Source organism: Callithrix jacchus, chromosome 4, assembly GCF_049354715.1.
Source record: "Callithrix jacchus isolate 240 chromosome 4, calJac240_pri, whole genome shotgun sequence".
Classification (NCBI taxonomy): domain Eukaryota; kingdom Metazoa; phylum Chordata; class Mammalia; order Primates; family Cebidae; genus Callithrix; species Callithrix jacchus.
The window spans coordinates 177,179,024-177,200,006 of NC_133505.1; the positions used below are offsets into that span (position 1 = coordinate 177,179,024).

Below are 20,983 nucleotides of genomic sequence, written 5' to 3' on the forward strand. Positions count from 1 at the left end.
CTTCGCCCCTCCTTCCCTTAAACTACACGCCTACGGAAACACAGGAAGTGAGCAAGTGCCCACACTTCGCATGGCCACGACCCCAGTGAGAACAATTCGCTGAAGCCGAGGGCAGAACTGGCGGAAGTGACATTATCAACGCGCGCCTGGAGTTCAGTGGGGTCGGGCAGGGTTCCTGTGGCGGGCGCCTGGGCCGCCGGCTGTTTAACTTCGTTTCCGCGGGCTCATAGTAATTTCTGCAGTGACCCAGGTAACAGCTTGTCCTCTTTTCTGAGGGTTCGGGCGGAGGCGACCACTGCATTGAGGCCTGGGGGCGATGGTGGGGAAGAGACAAGGAATTGGCGCGCGCAGGCCCTGCAGGGGACGTTCCTCCCGCTCGTGCTGCCGCCGTTCCGGCCTGTAACGGCCACTCGGCCGCCGCTTTCGCCTGGTGCCCTATTCCGCTGTGGTTCGCAAGCGGCTTCCCGTCATACGAGCGTGGGGCGCAGGGTACTGGCGGGCTCGGCGGCGGCGGGCGGGACAGGGCAATCCCTTGCATCGAAGACCCGAAGTTTATTCTGCCCTGGCCTGCCACCCGCTTCTTCTCCATGTTTGAAGGCAGATTCACTGTGGTCTGTGCCCGCCTATTTTGCTACCAACATTGAGACTTAAATACTTTGTCAGAAGCCTGAGACAGCGGACACAGTAGCGCTTAAGATACAGTACACATCACTTTGTTTACAGGGCCTCCCATCTCTCGGTTCAGGCCATCATGGTTTTCCAAATCTCTAGGTAGGCTTTTCTGTGAAAAGACTATGCTTCATTTAGATATACAGACACTAGAAGGCTATGCAGAGTTAGATTGCCTCCAAAAAATATCGAATTTGATGTTTCAATTTCGAAGAGATGAAGAGACCCAGCAAACAACCCTTTTCTAGGGAGAAAGTGCAGTAACCACTGTGCGGTTTCTTCTGTAGACTTACGTGCAAAAAGTGATAAGAGCCTACCAATATTTGCCGTCTCATCTCCTGTAGTGACCTATACAGTCATACTAAGCTTGTCACCTTCATACGGCATGCTTTTTCAATGTTACCTCGTTTATCTGAAGCCCTGACCTGTAAATTCCTATTCACCTTGTGAGACCCAAGTTAGATGGTCCTTGTTTTGTGAAAACACTGCCCCTCTTCATAGTAGTGTGCTGTTAGTCTATATGTCTTCTCTTCCAGGGGCATATATGCACTTATTCATGATCACATACTGTATTCCAGGCATAGTGCTAGATGCAGGGATGACAAAGACTGGTTTCTACATTCAAGAAACTTAGCTGGCCGGGCGCGGTGGCTCACGCCTGTAATCCCAGCACTTTGGGAGGCCGAGGCGGGTGAATCACGAGGTCAAGAGATCGAGACCATCCTGGTCAACATGGTGAAACCCCGTCTCTACTAAAAATACAAAAAGTTAGTTGGGCGTGGTGGCGTGTGTCTGTAATCCCAGCTACTCAGGAGGCTGAGGCAGAAGAATTGCCTGAACCCAGGAGGCGGAGGTTGCGGTGAGCCGAGATCGTGCCATTGCACTCCAGCCTGGGTAACAAGAGCGAAACTCCGTCTCAAAAAAAAAAAAAAAAAAAAAAAAAGAAACTTAGCTTAGGGCACACCTGCTATTATACTATGTTTTATAGTAATGATTTGCATACCCTTTATATTGAACATTTTGATGCCAAGGACTATAACCTCCTAATCTTTACATCCTCATCTGCATCACTTCTGTTATTGTTATTATACGGTAACTGTCAAAAAGTATAATTTTAAAAACATCTCTGATATTTTTATTTTCAGAAGCAGAGTTCGCTTGCTTTCTTTTTTGGCCATTTTTTCAGTGATGAGTAGGTAGGATACAGAGTCTGGGGGCCTTAGCCCTTTCAAAGCGATCCTCAGAATCTTTCATTCCTTCACAAATATCTGAGTGTCTATTGTGTACCAGCACATGCTTGAAGTGCATATGCCTGAAGGGTCTTTGGACATATAATTTGTAACTTTGAGACCTGAAGTTCTGGGTGAGAATATGTTGTTATTATAAACTCATTTCAGATATGGACATGAGTAAAGAGATGATGATTTAAGAAAAGCCAGATAACAGGCACGGTTTGCATTAATGTGTTCTAAAGAGGTAAGGTTATTATTTACAAAAATGCAGGGTTTTATCTTTGTGCAGCTTTTTTTTTTAGTTTTATTATAGTAGGAGCTCAATAACTGATCACTGAAGTATATTTACTTAATTTTTTGCCCAAGACATTATAGAGGATATAAAATTGGAATAAAGATCTGAACTTTGCTTAACTGTGCTGTATATACAGTGCTTAACGAATACTCTGCTGTGATATTACAGTTTGCTTAGGAATTAGTTTCCTCTCAGTATTTTTCCTCAAAAGTTTTTGATGCATCATCATAGTATTTAAATGCGTAACAAAATGACTTTTGTTGGCGATTTTACATGTAATCACAGGAAACATGGAAGGAATAAGACTTCAGGATTATAAAGCAAAAGGCAATGTATTCCAAAATAGCTTCATTGGTTTTCTTGTTTGTGTTTTGTATAGCCATGGAACTGGCTTATAGGACTGTACAGGTTACCTGAATCCTTACATTAAACTTCAGGCTTTTTTCCAAAGCAGCATCACTGTCTCTTGGTGTGTGAAGATAACCCAAGGAATTGAGGAAGTTGCTGAGAAGAGTGTGCTGGAGATGCGCTAGGAAAAAATTGAATGGTGAGACAAGTTCCAGCCCAAGGGTTTCTGGTTTGCCAAGAAGGAAGTGAACATCATGGATCAGAACAACAGCCTGCCACCTTACGCTCAGGGCTTGGCCTCCCCTCAGGTAATACAGCAGGAGGAAGAGAATGAGAACAGGGAGGGCAGAAATATGTACTTCAAGAGATGGTATCAAAGGGAAGGAAGGGTATTTAATGATCTGTTTTTGAAAATGATTTTATATATATTTTTAAGCCTTATTTTGTTGAAACTTTCTATTAGGCTTTGAATTGGCACAATAGTGTTTTATTTGGGGAGTCTGTTTGGAAGCTAAATTAAATATTTGTTAATAAAACATTAATCTTTTGGTAAACACTTATGAGAATGTTCCAAATGATTATATAGGTTCTTTGATTTTGAAAATCACCGTCATCAAATTATTTTCTAGTTTTATTTTTCCCTTTTTACATTTCAAGCTCTCAACCACCCATCTACTTTAATAATTTTTCTGGCTAGGAGTGGTGGCTCACGCCTGTAATTCCAGCACTTTGGGGAGGCCAAGGTGGGCAGATCACCTGAGGTCAGGAGTTCGAGACCAGCCTGTTGATACCCCATCTTTACTAAATATTCAAAAATTAGTCAGGTGTGATGGCGGGTGCCTGTAATCCCAGTTACTCAGGGGGCTAAGGCAAGAAGAATTGCTTAAACCTGGGAGGCGAAGGTTGTAGTGAGCAGTGATCATGCCACTACACTCTAGCCTGGGGAACAGAGCAAGACTCGATCTCAACAAAAAAAAAAATCAGTAACTTCTGTTCAAATATAATTTGTATACAATAAAAATACTCATTTTAAATGTCAGTTGTTCTGATAATGTATGTACCTGTGTAAGTTAGGGAACATTTCAATTACCTTAGAAAGTCCTTTCTTCCCCTTTATAGTCACTTGGTTGGCCCTAGGCAACTACTGAATCTGCTTTTCAATGCTAAAGATTAGTTTTGTCTATTCTAGAATTTCATATAGATGGAATCATACAGTGTATGCTTTTTTATGTATGTATGAGTTCCTAGCCCAGTATACTGTTTGTATATCAGTAGCTAATCCATTTGTATAGCCAAGTAGCTCTCCGTTGTTTGGATGTTCCACAGATCCATTCTCCAGTTGATCACATTTGAGGTCTTTCCAGTATGGAGCTATTATGAATAAAAGCACTATAAATATTTGTGTAGACTTTGAATTCACTGTGATTTCTCATGGGTAGGTACTTAGGAGTAAGACTGCTAGGTCCTTTATCAGTGTATGTATAACTTTATAAGAAACTGCCAAGCCGTTTTCTGAAGTGGCCATAGTGTTTTGCAGCGTGAGAGAATTTTAGTTGCTCCACATCCTCACCAACACTTTGTGCTGTCAGTCTTTCTACTTTTCCTTTTACTCTAGTGATTGCTTATAGTATTTTACTGTGGTTTTGATTTTTATTTGCCTGATTACTAATGTTCCCGAGCAGCCACTCACACACAGGCCCACCTCACTTTACTGCACTTCACATTATTGCACGTTTGACAAATTGAAGGTTGTGGTAAACCTGTACCCAGTGAGTCTGTTGTTGGCATTATTTTTCTAACATCAATCTTGGTGTTAGATTTTGGTAATTGTTGCAGGATTTCAAACTTTTTCGTTATTATTTCTTATTGTTATCAAACGTTCTCTTTTCTTTTTCTCTTTTTTTTGGCAGACAGAGTTACTCTGTCACCCAGGCTGGAATGCAGTGGTGCAGTCTCAGCTCACTGTAACCTCTACCTCCTGAGTTTAAGTGATTCTTGTGCCTCAGCCTCCCAAGTAGCTGGAATTACAGGCATGCGCCACCACACCCAGCCAAATTTTGTATTTTTAGTGGAGATGGGGTTTCAGTATGTTAGCTAGGCTTGTCTTGAACTACTGGCTGCAAGTGATTCACCCACCTTGCCCTCCCAGAGTGTTGGGATTAATAGACATGAGCCACTGCACCCAGCCAAACCTTTTCATTATTGTCTGTTACTGTGATCAGTGATCTTCGATGTTACTATTATAATTGTTTTTGAATGCCATAAACTGCGCCCATATAATACAGGAACTTAATTGACAAATGTCTATGATCTGACCAGCCATTCCCCCATCTCTCCCTCTCCTTGGTCCTCCCTATTCCCTGAGCTACAACAATATGAAAATTAGGCTAATTAATAACCTTACATGACCTTTAATTAAATGTTCAGGTGAATGGAAGAGCTGACATCACTCATTTTAAATCACAAGCTAGAAATGATTATGCTTAGTGAGGAAGGCATATTGAAAGTTGAGATAGGCTGAAAGCTAGGCCTCTTGTGCCAAATAGTTAGCCAAGTTGTGAATGCAAGGGAAAAGTTCTTAAAAGAAATTAAAAGTGCTACTCCAATAAACTCACAAATGATAAGAAAGCAAAACAGCCTTATTGCTTATATTGAGAAAGTGTCAGTAGTCTGGATTGAAGATCATACCACCCACAATATTCTCTTAAGCCAGTGTAATCCTGAGCAAGGCCTTAACTCTCTTCAGTTCTGTAAGGGCTGAGAGAGGAGAGGAAGCTGTAGAAGAAAATTTTGAAGCTAGCAGAGGTTTATTCATGAGCTTTAAGGAAAGAAGCCCTCTCTACAACAAACATAAAAATGCAACATGAAGCAGCAAGTTATATGGAAGAACTAGCTGAGATAATTGATGCAGGTGACGATACTAAGTAACAGATTTTTAATGTAGATGAAACAACCTTCTACTGGAAGAAGATGCTATCTAGGACTTCTGTAGCTAGAGAGAAGAAATCAATGCTTAGCTTCAAAGCTTCAGAGATTGGCTGACTGTAGTTAGGAGCTAATGCAGCTGGTGACTTTAAGTTGAGGCCAGTGCTCTTTACCATTCTAAACTCATAGGGCTCTTAAAAATTATGCTGTATCTACTCTGCCTGTTCTCAGTAAATAAAACAACAAAATCTGATGACAGCATGTCTGTTTACAGCATAGTTTACTGAATGTTTTAAGCTCATTAAGACTTACTGCTCAGAAAAAAAGATTCATTTCAAAATATTATTACTAACTAACATGTAACTGGTTGTTCATAAGCTCTGATAGAGAAGAACAAGGGATTAATATTGTTTTCATGCCTGCTTAAATAATATATCCATTCTGTAGCCCATGGATCAAGGAGTAATTTCAACTTTCAATTCTTACTATTTAAGAAATACAGCCGGGCATGGTGGCTTATGCTTGTAATCTCAGTACTTTGGGAAGTACAAGGATCCTTCCCAAAGGAAGGATCGCTTGAAGCCAGGAGTTCAAGACCAACCTGGGTAACAAAGCAAGTCCCTAGAGAAAAAACTTAAAATTAGCTGCTCATGGAGGCATGCCCCTGTAAACCCAGCTACTTAGAAGGCTGAGGCAGGAGGATCACTGGAGCCCAGAAGTTAAAGGCCACGATGAGCTGTCATCACACCACTGTACTCTGGCCTGGGAAACAGTGAGACCCTGTCTCAAAGAAAGGAAGTGGGGAGCGAGGGGCATATGCTGTAGCTGCCAGAGATAGTGATTCCTCTGATGGATCTGGGCAAAGTGAATTGAAAACCTTCTGGAAAATATCCACCATTCTACGTGCCATTAAGAACATTCGTGATTCACAGGAGGAGATCAAAATATCAACATGAATAGAAGTTTGGAAGAAGTTTATGCCATTCCTTGTGGATGACTTTGAGAGGTTCTGGACTTTAGTGCTAGAAGTTACTGCAACTGTGGTGGAAATAGCAAGTGAAATAAAATTAGAAGCGGATCCTGAAGAAGTGACTGAATTGCTGCAATGTTTTGATAAAACCTGAACAGAGGAGGAGTTGCTTCTTGTGGATGAGAAGAGAAAGTGGTTTCTTGAGATGGAATTGACTCCTGGTGAAGAGGCTGTGAGCATTGTTGAACTGCTGACAAAGGATTTAGAATATTACATAAACTTAGTTGATAAAGCAGCAGCAGGTATGAGAGGATTGACTCCAACTTTGAAATAAGTTCTAGTGTGGGTAAAATGCTGTCAAACAGCATCGTATGCTACAGAGACATCTTTAGTGAAAGGAAGAATCTGTGGCAAACGTCATCAGTCTTATTTTAAGAAATTGCCACAGCTACCACCCTGATCAGTCAACAGCCATCAACACTGAAGCAAGACCCTCTGTTAGCAAAATGATTATGACTTGCTAGAGGCTCACCTGATCGTTAGCATTTTTAGCAATACAGCATTTTTAAATTAAAGTATATACATATTTTTAGACATAATGCTATTGCACACTTAATAGACTACAATATGGTATAAACATAACTTTTAAAGACACTGTGAAACCAAAAACTTCATACTGCTTGCTTTATTGAGATGGTCTGGAACCTAAACCGTAGTATCTCTAAGGTATGCCTGTATCTTCATTTGTAATATGTCCTTCACATTTTTTGCCCTTCTTAATTATTTGTTGATCTTCTTTTATGGAGTTGTCGGAGCTCTTTATTATTCTGTTTACCAGACCTTTCTCAGATGTATGTGTTTCAGGTATTTTTTTTCCCAGTCTGTGGCCCGCCTTTTAATTTTCTCAGTGGTGTCTTTCAAAGAACAGAAGTTTTTAATTTTCCAAAGCTCAGTTTATCAATTTTTCTTCATGTTTATCCACTATGGGATATTAAGGAAGAAAGCAATGTGTTTAAGAATAGCAGGTTCTTCCCTAATTAATGTCTAACAACCCCATTATTCTCAGAAGGCATCTGCCTTTGCACATCTCACCTGCTGTTCTACCAGGAAAGTTCCACCAACACTTAGCACCAGCTAGCCTAACCTGTTTTTCTCCCTGCTTTCCACAGGGTGCCATGACTCCTGGAATCCCTATCTTTAGTCCAATGATGCCTTATGGCACTGGACTGACCCCACAGCCTATTCAGAACACCAATAGTCTGTCTATTTTGGAAGAGCAACAAAGGCAGCAGCAGCAGCAACAGCAGCAGCAGCAGCAGCAGCAGCAGCAGCAGCAGCAGCAACAACAGCAGCAACAGCAGCAGGCAGTGGCAGCCGCAGCCGTTCAGCAGTCAACATCCCAGCAGGCAACGTCCCAGCAGGCGACACAGGGAACCTCAGGCCAGGCACCACAGCTCTTCCACTCACAGACTCTCACAACTGCACCCTTGCCAGGCACCACTCCACTGTATCCCTCCCCCATGACCCCCATGACGCCCATCACTCCTGCCACACCGGCTTCTGAGAGCTCTGGGATTGTACCGCAGCTGCAGTGAGTACTTGCTGTTTTATATGTCCTCCCCCTTAGGAGTCCCTTTGAGCTGTGTTCCTGCTCTGTTTTTAGATGCATCCTTCTATTAAGGGAGTGGCACTGATGGCGACTGTGTATCAAATTGCCTTATCTCACACTTGGGAAAGGGAGCAAAGCTGTCTTAGTGCCCTCAGTGAAAGGCTCTCTTAACAGGTTCAGAAATGTGGTCATTTGTGTTTATATACTTGAAACAACAAAATTTAATCTGAATTCCACTGTTATTATTATAGACATTTCCCTGTATCTGATATCGCTGAATCACAGTGTTGTGATTTAGCTTGTGATTTATATCTTCAAAGATATAAATCTTTGAAGGCCTGTGTCCTTCCCACAAAGTGAGAATGACTGTTCTTGTCCTAAATGGATTTTTCTACCTAAATGAAGTGGGTTCTATATGTAACAGGGTACTTGGGGTAGGAAATAATTTCATCTTCCTGAAAAACCAAGCAAGTATTTCCAAATAATCCCAGTCAATAAGAAGTGTATACCTTTTCATTTTAGAAAGCTTATGACCAAATGAAAAGGTTACTTGCAGTCTCTGCATCTCCTCAGTTTTCTTGTACAGATACCTCCCTCCTTCTTACTCCCTTTAGATCTAGTATTTCCTGTCTGCATGTGTTCATCTTGTTACACGCATGGTTGTAACATCCCCACTTCCTTTCTTTGAGACGGTCTCACTGTTTCCCAGGCCAGAGTACAGTGGTGTGATAACAGCCCATCGTGGCCTTTAACTTATAAGCTATCTCTGATCATTTTTGGAACTAAGTGGTGTGTAATTGTGGATGCTAACTTTCACCCAAAGACCTAAATCTTTCCTCCACAATTTTGTTTGAACCCACGCACAATTTTAAAAATAATTTTAGTGATTTTAGAGAGAGCCTTGTTAGCTCACCCTTGTCTACACCACTCCCATGTGTCCAGCATGCCTGTCTGACTCCCAGGGATGTTTAAGTTTGCATTTCTGATTTAAATCATAAACAGTCCAGTCAGGTGTTTGTTTCTTACCAGTGCCTTTGTCCTGACACTCTATAGAGCATCCAGTCATCCACATTCCTGAATTTCCACTATCTACTAAGAGCCCTACTAGTTTGTAATTCAGTGCCCTCTAAATCTTGTAGGCTTAAAGGAATTAAGGTAATTATTAAATTATTGAAAATATATGAGAATACATTCAACAACTATGTGACTAAAATCTACTTGATATAGTTCATAAGTGAACAAACACTAAAGGCAGGTGTGTATACAAAGGTGATTCGAAGGAAAGAGATGATACAGAAATGAAAACATTGTGTTGATCACCCTAATTGGCTTTACAGTTGTGTATCTTAGATTGCCATTCTCTGTTGAACAAAATTATGAGCCATCAAGTTTTCACAAGTATTGCATTTTGAGAGTACAAGAAAAAGAACCAGAAGCAACAGTGAGCTATTTGAACCCTATGCATTTGAAATCTGGAATCAATATTCTTGGGATGGTGATTTCCAGGTCTATGCAAGACAGTTTTTGAGCAGCTGATACATTCAGAGGGCATTGCCCATTTCAAGTATATATACTTTCATAAGCAGAAAAATGTATAATGAAAATAGGAGTTTGTTGTTTAAATTTTTATTAAAATTTCTAATAAAGTTACTTTTTAGTATATCTTTATCCTTATGTAATTATCCACTAATTTATTGAAGAACACTGAAAAATGAAAAGGGTCAGTGGACACAAATGGCTGTATTTACCCTTATTTACTGAGAGTTCCTTAGAGGAGAAAGCAGGGTTTTGCTTTTTTGTTTTCTGAAAACACTTAGCTCTTGTTTTTCCAAAAGATACTTACTTTGAGAGAACTGAGGCAGTTCATGCCTGTTTATCTTCAATATAAATACTGACTTCTTTTAGGAATAGGGTGGTAGTGGTGGCTTTTCAGAGCTCACAGGTGACAGTTGAGTTTGTCTATGAGGAGGCCAAGGGCGTGGCTCTGGAAACAGATTCAAATCCTGGCTCCACGGTTTGGGAGCCATGTGCATCCTGAGCAAGTTGTACTCCCTTTAAGCCTCAGCTTATTTATCTGCATGTGGGAATACTAGTAACTTCCTCAGTGTATTGTAAGTATTAAGCGGAGTAATCTATATGAAATGCTCAACATGTATGTGATACATGTTAAACACTTAATAAATGTGAGCAGTTTAAAAAAATTAAAGCCTGGTTGAAATAATCAGATGTCTATGTAATATCTAACATCTCATCCTGTGAAAGTTCAGTAATTTAAATAGTCATGTTTTCTTTTTAAATTTCTTACAGAAATATTGTATCCACAGTGAATCTTGGTTGTAAACTTGACCTAAAGACCATTGCACTTCGTGCCCGAAATGCCGAATATAATCCCAAGGTTAGATCTATTTTAATGTATTTTGTTTTTTTTTTTTTGTCTTCTCTGCCGTGTCTCTATATTTTTAATATAGCTCATGCTATGTAACAAATGTCTGTAGATCAGGCCAGGCACAGTGGTTCATGCCTGTAATCCCAGCACTTTGGGAGGCCAAGGAAAGAGAATTGCTTGAGCCTAGGAGTTCAAGACCAGCCCAGGCAACATGGCGAGACACTGTCTCTTAAAAAAAATTTTTTTTTGGCTGGGCTTGGTGGCTCACGGCTGTAATCCCAGTACTTTGGGAGGCTGAGGTGGGCAGATCACCTGAGGTTAGGAGTTCAAGACCAGCCTGGCCAACATGGTGAAACCCTGTCTCTACTAAAGATACAAAAATTAGCTGGGCGTGGTGGCCTGTGCCTGTAATCCCAGCTATTCAGGAGGCTGAGGCATGAGAATCGCTTGAACCTAGGAGGCAGAGGTTGCAGTGAGTGGAGATCATGCTATTGCATTCCACCCTGGGTGACAGAATGAGACTCTGTCTCAAAAACAAAAATCTGTGTATCAAAGATTGTGTTATGCTTGTTTCTTGACACCAACAAAATGAAGATCTAAAGTGAAATGTGCATTGTTTTATATCTTGGATATTTAGTGAATAGAACAAGTTCATCTCATATTAGGAGAATTTATAATGATTTATAAGAATCCTTGGGAATATAGCAGTCTATGAAATAAGCTAAGTTATATATATACACGTGTATATATATAACTTAGCTTATTTCATAGACTGCTATATTCCCAAGGATTCTTATATATATAGTATCTGGATCATGTAAAGAATTTTGTATATGTATAGGGATGGTGTTTGCTGGCTATAGTAGATAAAGTAATTTGGGTAAACATTAGCTGGACTGAGAGAAATGTTAAGTAATGAACTTAGGGTGCATTTTTAAATCCCTGAAATGTAACGTCTAAGATCTCAAAGATAGCTAAGGGTCTGAAAATCACCTTTTAACCACTCATAGTGAGTCTGTATGACATGTGGCATTCAAAGAATTAATATTTTATCTATTATAACTGTATTTAGTTGAATACATCATTTTATGACTTTATGATCTTTAGTGAAGTGATATTAGTTATTTAACAAATAAAAATAATAGAGGAGCTGTCATACCTGTAATCCCAGCACTTTGGGAGGCCGGGATGGATAGATCACAAGGTCAGAAGATGGAGACCATCTGGCTAACATGGTGAAACGCTGTCTCTACTAAAAATATAAAAAATTAGCCAGGCGAGGTGGCACGTGTAGTCCCAGCTACTCGGGAGGCTGAGGCAGGAGAATTGCTTGAACCTGGGAGGCATACATTGTAGTGAGCCCAGGTCGCACCACTGCACTCCAGCCTGGGTGACAGAGCAAGACTCCGTGTAACAACAACAAAATATATATATATGTATATATATATATATATATATATATGTATGTGTGTGTGTGTGTGTGTGTGTGTGTGTATATATATGTGTATGTATATATAGTAGAGGAAATTCCGGAAATTCAAAATAGCTAGGCTTTTCCTGCGACTTATGTAAACTGCAATATACTGCTAGCATTTTTAGATGTTGATAAAGTCACAGGGAAGACATAGAGCAATTTTTCTTTTTTTTTTTTGAGATGGAGTCTCGCTCTGTCACCCAAACTGGAGTGCAGTGACACAATCTCAGCTCACTACAACTTCCACCTCCTGGGTTCAAGCAATCCTCCTCCCTCAGCCTCCTGAGTAGCTGGGATTACAGGTATCTACCACCATGCCCAGCTAATTTTTTGTATTTTAGTAGAGATGGGGTTTCACTGTGTTGCCTAGGCTGGCCCCGAACTCCTGACCTCATGATCCACCTGCCTCAGCCTCCCAGAGTGCTGGGATTACAGGCGTGAGCCACTGTGCCCAGCCGACTTAGAGCAGTTTTTAAACTAAAATTGTTAAACGCTGGGCATGGTGGCTCAGACCTGTAATCCCAGCACTTTGCAAGGTCAAGTTGGAAGGACTGCTTGAGGCTGAGAGTTCAAGATGAGCCTGGGCAACATAGTTAAGAGCTCGTTTCATTAGAAAATTCAAAAAATTATCTGGGGTTGGTGGCACACACCTGTAGTCCCGTCTTGGGAGGCCAAGACGGGGGGATCTCTTGAGCTCAGGAGTTCAAGGTTGTAGTGAGCCATGATTGCACCACTGCACTCTAGTCTGGGCAACAAAGTGAGACTCTGTCTCTAAAAAAAATAATAAAATTGTTAAAGCAATCTAGTTTGTTAAAAGAGTCATCTTAATTAGAAATATATAGGTTTTATTGTATAATTAAATATTATGTATTAAATAATTTATTTCAAAGTAATTATTTGCTTTTGATCATGTACCTAATAACTGAGGCCATTAATTCAACCCACAGTTGAAATATTTTCCCCTTAAGTTACTATCTTAGTTCTCAAAGAATTAACATGTTTCAAGCATAAAAAGCAGAAAATAAAAGTTAAAACTGGTTTTCTCCCAATTTGAATTTGTATGTGTTTAACACACTAATATAGTTTCTAAAGACCAATTGGAAGCAGGATTTTACTTCATTACATATTGATATGCTTGTAATATGATTTATTCCATTAAGGTTTGGTTTATTTGCCTCAAAATCCATATTAATAAAACAAAAGTTATTGTTAGAGAAGCTATAGTCATTATAAGCAGCAAATATAAAGTAGAAACAGAGGCACTGGTATTTATTGAAAACATAACCACATTTTGCAAACATTATTTCTTTTGCTGGAATGCTCACGTGAAAGAACACACAGATCTTGGTATAACTTACTTATTAGTCACAATTGACTGTTTTCTGTTCCTTATGCAAAGGAATATTTGTTATGTGTGATGGTATGCAAATCCTTTACAGATACACAGAAATACAGGGCAGATATTTTGATAACTTGATGTACTATGTCCTTCTAGTTGTGATTTGTCAATGTGTATGTAGTTCTCCTAACAAAATTAAGCAGTTTGGCATGACCTTAGTAATGATTCTCTCTGACCATTTTAGCGGTTTGCTGCTGTAATCATGAGGATAAGAGAGCCACGAACCACGGCACTAATTTTCAGTTCTGGGAAAATGGTGTGCACAGGAGCCAAGAGGTAGCCGTAAGAAATTCATTCTTCTAGTCTGTGGGTTATGAACGAAAAGGTGATATCTCATTGTTTTTAGGTTATAGGTTAGTGCTTTAACATGTTATTATTGCTTTCTTATTAAAATGGTTGATTGTAATAATTTTAGATAGCAGTGATTTCATTTTCTTAAAAATTAGATATGGGCCAGGCATGGTGTCTCACACCTGTAATCCCAGGAGGCTGAGGCGGGCAGATCACTTGAGGCCAGGAGTTTGAGACCAGCCAGACCAACATGGTGAAATGCCATCTCTACTAAAAATACAAAAATTAGCCAGGCCTGGTAGTATATGCCTGAAATTCCAGCTACTTGGGAGGCTGAGGCACGAGAATCTCTTAAATCTGGGAGGCAGAGGTTGCAGTGAGCTGAGATCACACCATTGCACTCCAGCATGGGAGACAGAGCAAGACTCTGTTTCCAGAAAAAGAAAAAAAATTAGGTATGATATAATATAATATCTCAACTATTAATAAAGTTCCCTTTATGTAAAAAATGTTGTACTTCTTGAAATGGAAGAAAAAGTTGATCAAGAATTAGAACATTTCAAAGCTAATGGTCTATGGTCTTTGCAGACTTTATTGGGCCTGACAGCGTGACAGCACCACGTATTTTGGCCACAGAAACCTGCCGTCTCACTGGAACTAGCTTTCATTATGAGTGTTTGAGTTGTGCAGATCTTAAGGAATACATCCCTCTTATAAAATGTCATTGCCTATATTCTGTATCCGAAGTGATCCTGTCTGAAAGTTAGTGCTCTGGGGCCTTCACTGTTCTAAACGGAGCTCATATACCTGGTAGAAGTCAAAAACTGGGGGGATAATTAGTGACATTAGCTTCATAAATGAACTGAACAAATAAACTAAAACTTTTTGGCAGGGCGTGGTGGCTCATGCCTGTAATCCCAACACTTTGGGAGTCTGAGTTGGGTGGATCACCTGAGGTCACGAGTTCAAGACTAGCCTGATCAACATAGTGAAACCCTGTCTCTACTAAAAATACAAAAAATTAGCCAGGAATGGTGGTGGGTGCCTGTAATCCCAGCTACACAGGAGGCTGAGGCAGGAGAATCACCTGAATCCAGGAGGCGGAGGGTGCAGTAAGCCGAGATTGTGCTACTGCACTCCAGCCTGGGCAACAGAGCGAGACTCTGTGTCAGAAAAAAAAAAAACTTTTAAAGTGAAAGAGTATTAAAATGTACTTGGAGGTATCAACACATAGAAGGGGGTTGTGGACACTTGCTTTTTCTGAAGTTTAAAATTGTCTTTCAGTGAAGGGGATGCCATTGGCATGGACATTCAGGCTCCTGGTCTCCGAGTTTTTTCAGAAGGCAGGACAAGAATCTGTCTTTGCCTTTCACTTCCCCTTGGCCACAACATGCAGGAGTAACCTCTTTAATTAGGAGCCTTTTTGTTTGCTTGTTTCCCCCTGCATGGAGTAGCAGAAACTTGGTTTATCGCGGCAGGCTTTTCGTGCAGCATTAGCCCTTTTTGTCCCAGAGCATCTGAAAACAATACTGTATATCTAGTTGGATGACTATTTCATCAAGGCAAGAAACCACCAATAAATTTACCTGAAAATTAAAAAGCACAGCATATATATATATATATATATATATATGCTTAATTTTTGTTTATGCCAATATTTTCACATTCTGCTTTTCCTTCTCCCCTCCCCTCCCCTCCCCCCCTCCCGTTCCCTTCCCCCTTCCCCCTTCCCCATTCCCCCTTCCCCCTTTTCTTTTTTTTTTTTTTGAGGTGGAGTCACCAAGGCTGGAGTGCAGTGGCACAGTCTTGGCTCACTGCAACCTCTACCTTCCAGGTTCAAGTGATTCTACTGCTTAACCCTCTCAAGTAGCTGGGATTATAGGTGCACGCCACCATGCCTGGCTAATTTTTGTATTTTTAGTAGAGATGGGTTTCACCATGTTGGCCAGGCTGGTCTCGAACTCCTGACCTCAGGTGATCTACCTGCCTTGGCCTTCCAAAGTGCTGGGATTACAGGTGTGAACCAGCATGCCTGGCCCACATTCTGCTTTTCTTATGTAAGCTCTGAACTACTAAGTAATAGTTTTATTCAACAAATGACATCATAGGAATGTTTATGATGAGTCTTGGTATAAAAGAGGATAGAATTAGTGAATACATTGTTCAATAATAAATCTCATCTACATTTAATGATCAAAATGAAGCTTGTTAGTTTTTCTCTCAGTAGAAATGCATGGGCTAAAATATAAAAATAGTGATGATTGATGATGATGATAGAATTCATGTCCATAAAATCTAGGAGTAATTTTGCAGTAATTTGGTGAATTGAAAGTGTGATCATTTTGGCAGGCCTGTCAAGGACCTTTTCTGTCAAGGACCCAGGAACACTTCATAAGGAAAGTGTGAATGTCTGCCAGTCTTTTCTCCTGTTGCAAGGGGGCTGACCGCTTTACACTTTATTAGTTTCCTGTTTTGGACTTTTTATAAGTTATCAGTCTAAATAATTATTTTAGCTGGCTCTGAGTATGAATAACTCATTTTTTCCTTTCCCTAGTGAAGAACAGTCTAGACTGGCAGCAAGAAAATACGCTAGAGTTGTACAGAAGTTGGGTTTTCCAGCTAAGTTCTTGGACTTCAAGATTCAGAACATGGTGGGGAGCTGTGATGTGAAGTTCCCTATAAGGTTAGAAGGCCTTGTGCTCACCCACCAACAGTTTAGTAGGTAAGCGTGAAATGTACTATGATTGCTTTTGGCACCAGTTCATTTATAATCTAAGCATTGTTCAGAATAAAACAAATGCAAAATATTCAGTATGTGAGAACAGTTGGCATGGTTATAGTTGTCTGTATTCTTGCAGTGTCTTCCCGATGTTCTCAGTGATACGTATCACCCTCACCAGCCTTCTGCCTCCCTTATCACTTAGTGGTACCTATAACTCCCCTTTACTGAAGTGAATTTGATTCTGCTTCTGTATGTTTCATCGTTTTATTGCCAAAAACACTTGGAATGCATGATTGAACCTAACCTCTTGTATCAATTTTTTTTCCCAGTTTGGATCTTATCTTTTAGTCAACAGTGTATCAGATCTACCACTAAAGTGTGAAGTTGAGCCATAGGAACAACTTTCTAATTATCTTCCTGCTACTTACAGATGAAGACTCACAGGCAGGCAGCCCTGCCCACCTCACAGCCTCATTTCACAGTCTTCTGGAGTCTGTTCATGGGCACACTAGTTCTCTGAGCCCCTCTGGCTCACTTGGTTCCTCCTGCCCTCCGCCTTTGCACGTGCCACTTTTATGCCTAGCACATTCATTTCCCTTTTCACCTAGAAAGCTCCCACTTGAGTTCCATATATCTACCCATTCCACTCTCCCTTAGAGAAGCCTGTCTTAAATTTTCTCTTAGGTCAGACACACAGACACAGAGAGGCATCCTGTTTTCAGTCTCTCCGAACTAAGATAAATTAGATTACTAGGCTTAGAAGAATATGCACCAGGCCTGGCGTGGTGGCTCACACCTGTAATCCCAGCACTTTGGGAGGCCAAGGTAGGCAGATCACTTGAGGTCAGGAGTTCAAGAGCAGCCTGGCCAACATGGTGAAACCTGTGTCTACTGAAAATACAAAATTAGCTGGACGTGGTGGTACACACCTGTAATCCCAGCTACACGGGAGGTTAAAGCAGGAGAATCACTTAAAACTAGGAGGAGATTCTTAATTCTTATAATTCTTAATATATATACCCCCACACACACCAATAGTCCATTCAGTCAGACAGCTTAATCAGGTATAAGTTAATTCACAGACTAGTATATCACTTTGGTTAAATTTCCTGACCACAGTTAACAGCTAGAGAATATTTCAATTTAAGGAGGTGAGATATGATTAACAGTTAAACTGTCAGTATCAGATCTTAGAAGTAAATGATTATTAGGACTGTAAAAGTAAATGATTGTCATCAGAGACTGCAGACATAAATACAGGGCTCTTTTTCTTAAATCAGAAAATCCAGATTGAATAGAAATAGAGTAAAGTATAAAAGGACAAATAGCCTCCCATCCAGTGGTTATCAAGTGATGACTGCAAGTCGGCCTCAGTGGCTTTAATTATTCTGTCCTTGATGTTGCTTGAAGAACTGTGCTTTACCTATTGACTAGTTTGTTTGTTTATTCAGTTATTTTTCCTTGTACAGGTCCTCATTTTATCTAAAAGCATGGAAGTCTCTTAATTTCTAAACTGTTTTCACAATTTTCCTTCCAGTTATGAGCCTGAGTTATTTCCTGGTTTAATCTACAGAATGATCAAACCCAGAATTGTTCTTCTTATTTTTGTTTCTGGAAAAGTTGTATTAACAGGTAAGTTGTAACAGAAAGTGGTATCTGAATGTTTGTAAGTTATGGCATTTTGTCAGTGCTGAAAATAAATTTCCCTGTTGGCACAGTGGGCTAGCTTCTTTTACAAAGGCCTCCCACCCAAAGTCTGATGAGAAACATGCCCACTAGAGCCACATTGAGAGCAGGGAAGTCTGACCACAGCCCTGCAAGTAGACTTCATTTACAGCGGGAGGTGAGCACTGTATTGAATAAAAGATGGCGTTTTCACTTGGAATTAGTTATCTGAAGCTTTAGGATTCTTCAGCAATATGATGACAAGACAAGAAAGGAAGATTCAGAAAAGAGCTTAGTTGAAGACAGCAATTGGGAGAATAAGATTTGGTTGTTTTCATTGCTGTTCTGCTTGGTTTATGGCCTGGTTCAGGACCAAGGAGAGAAGTATGAGGACATGCCTCTTGAGCTATAGAATGAGACACTAGAATCACTAAAATGACTGTTTAAAAGTACTGTTTTATAAACCAAAATAAGATTGTGACAGGCGATTCCACCATTAGTGGTTTCATGCCTGTGCCTGAATCTGACTGGGTATGTTGAGATTTGTGCTTGCAGCGTTGTTTAAAGGTAATAATTTTCCCTGCTTAATATGTTAAGAAATGCCATTTCAGTCTCTTATCTCTACTCCAACTTGTCTTCTTAGGTGCTAAAGTCAGAGCAGAAATTTATGAAGCATTTGAAAACATCTACCCTATTCTAAAGGGGTTCAGGAAAACGACGTAATGGTTGTCATCTACCCTTACCTCCCCCACCCACTTGTTTTTTTAAAACAAATCAGTTTGTTTTGGTACCTTTACATGGTGGTGGTGTGAGGAGATGGATGCTGAGTTGCAGGTTGTGGCACCAGGTGATGCCCTTCTGTAAGTGCCCACCACGGGATGCCGGGAAGGGGCATTATTTGTGCACTGAGAACACCGCGCAGCATGACTGTGAGTCGCTCATACTGTGCTGCTATTTGGGCAGCGCTGCCCATTTATTTATACATAGATTTTAAACACTGCTGTTGACAGTTGGTTTGAGGGACAAAACTTTTAAGGTTAAAGCCACCTCTACAATTGATTGGACTTTTTAATTTTAATGTTTTTCCCCATGAACCACAGTTTTTATATTTCTACCAGAAAAGTAAAAATCTTTTTAAAAAGTGTTGTTTTCTAATTTATAACTCCTAGGGGTTATTTCTGTGCCAGACACATTCCGCCTCTCCAGTATTGCAGGACAGAATACATGTGTTAATGAAAATGAATGGCTGTACATATTTTTTCTTCCTTCAGAGTACTCTGTACAATAAATGCAGTTTATGAAAGTGTTAGATTGCTGTTATGATACCTTGTAAGAGTCATGTGATCACACTGTTTTCTAAAAAGTTGTATTTTAGATATAACATCTGAAGCCATTTTGGTGTTTGCTTGTTTGTTTGAGTCAATATTTCATTGTATGCTGCAATGAAAACACAGTAATGATCTAAGAACTCACAGTTGCTCAGGAAATGTGTATTTACTGCCTTCCATATTTTGAGCAACTGTTGTTTTCTAGGTACTTTGCATACAGTGCCGGGAATCCTCACAAAGCTGCAGTTAGGTTTTGTTCCTGTATTAGAGGTGAGGAGATACAGGCCCCAGCTGAGGGACCTGGCTGAAGTTACACAGCTAGTAAGTGGTACAGATGGGCTCTGAGTGAGTCCTTCAGGTGTGGAAGCTGCTGTCCTATCCACAGGTTGCCATCTCTCTGCAGTAACAGTTTGTTTTTGTTTTTTTTCTCATGGAATATCAGGTGGACATGTGTGGGTTCTTAGGTTTTATTGTTAGGGTGGTTTGTTTTTTTTCTTTTTAACTGTAAAAGTCCATCTTCACACAACTCAGGAATAAAATGAGGGAAGTCCTTCCTTTCCTTCTCCTCTGCCTGTTTCCCTAGGATAGCGACCAGATTAGTGGGTATCTTCTAAGCCCTGTTCTGTGCAAATTTTGTTTTCTGGGCATGGCGTTTGATCCCATTTTTGGAAAAAAAATATAAAGGAATCCATTCAATTTTACAGCTTTCCCTTTTTTCCATCAATATATCATAAACCTACTTCCATGACTGGGAATCTAGTACCTTCAGTTACTGAGCTCTTCCTTTAATTATGGTCACTTACAAGACCTCCAGTTTTTCAGTATCGTAAACAGTGCTGCAGGGAACATCCTTGTATGTGTGCTTTTTGGATAAGTGCAGGTATTCATAAAGGAAACTTTCCTAGAAGAGGAACTAAAGACTCTACATTCTGAGTTTTAATTGATTGATAGCAGATTGTAGTCCAAAGAGAACGGTGTATGAAGTGCCCTTTTCTTGCATTTCCCAATCATTACTGATGCCACTAATGTATGGATTAATTGGAAAGACATCATTTCAATATTATTTCCTATTCAAGAGAGAAGTATCTCTTCAATGTATGGAGGTCTTATATTCCTCAGTAAAGTTTTATAATTCTTTTCACACAGGCTTTTATATTTCATAAGTGTTAATTCCTTAATTCGCAAGTATAATATTATCGTTTCTGTTGTTTTATTAATGGAAATTTTTCATAACACTTCAAAATTTATTGTTGGTATATTTTTCTTATTCCAAGTTTATTGACCTCCTATTACTGCTGTTGATTGATTGATTGATTGATTTTTTGAGACAGAGTCTTGCTCCGTTGCCAGGTGCCAGGCTGGAATGCAGTGGCGCAATCTCAGCTCACTGCAGCCTCCGCCTCCTGGGTTCAAGCCTCCTGGATTCAAGGAATTCTTCTGCCTCAGCTTCCTGAGTAGCTGGGACTGCAGGCACATGCCACCACGCCCAGCTAATTTTTGTATTTTTAATAGAGACAGGGTTTTACCATCTTGGCCAGGATGGTCTCGATCTCTTGACCTCATGATCCACCCACCTCGGCCTCCCAAAGTGCTGTGATTACATGATTTAGTTGATTGCATTGAAAGTTCTAGGCATGTAGTCATTTGCAAATGGTAATTTTATGTTTTCC

The 20,983-nt window shown here is 40.1% G+C and overlaps 1 protein-coding gene across 5 annotated transcripts; it reads left to right on the forward strand.

The window, feature by feature from the left end:
* The first annotated feature begins 155 nt into the window (after window positions 1-155).
* TBP (TATA-box binding protein) lies at window positions 156-19,294 on the forward strand. 5 transcript variants are annotated; one of them, XM_002747202.6, is made up of 8 exons: window positions 156-250; window positions 2,648-2,852; window positions 7,609-8,030; window positions 10,356-10,443; window positions 13,492-13,583; window positions 16,153-16,320; window positions 17,858-17,952; window positions 18,629-19,294. In XM_002747202.6, exons 2-8 carry the CDS (start codon window positions 2,799-2,801, stop codon window positions 18,706-18,708), a joined length of 999 nt encoding a protein of 332 aa, XP_002747248.2. In that variant the 5' UTR covers window positions 156-250; window positions 2,648-2,798; the 3' UTR covers window positions 18,709-19,294. The 5 variants fall into 5 exon arrangements, with proteins under 5 accessions (XP_002747248.2, XP_008993664.2, XP_035153146.1 ...); XM_008995416.5 differs by having other exon boundaries at window positions 2,651-2,852; XM_035297255.3 differs by lacking the exon at window positions 156-250 and adding an exon at window positions 405-771.
* Window positions 19,295-20,983: the final 1,689 nt, after the last annotated feature.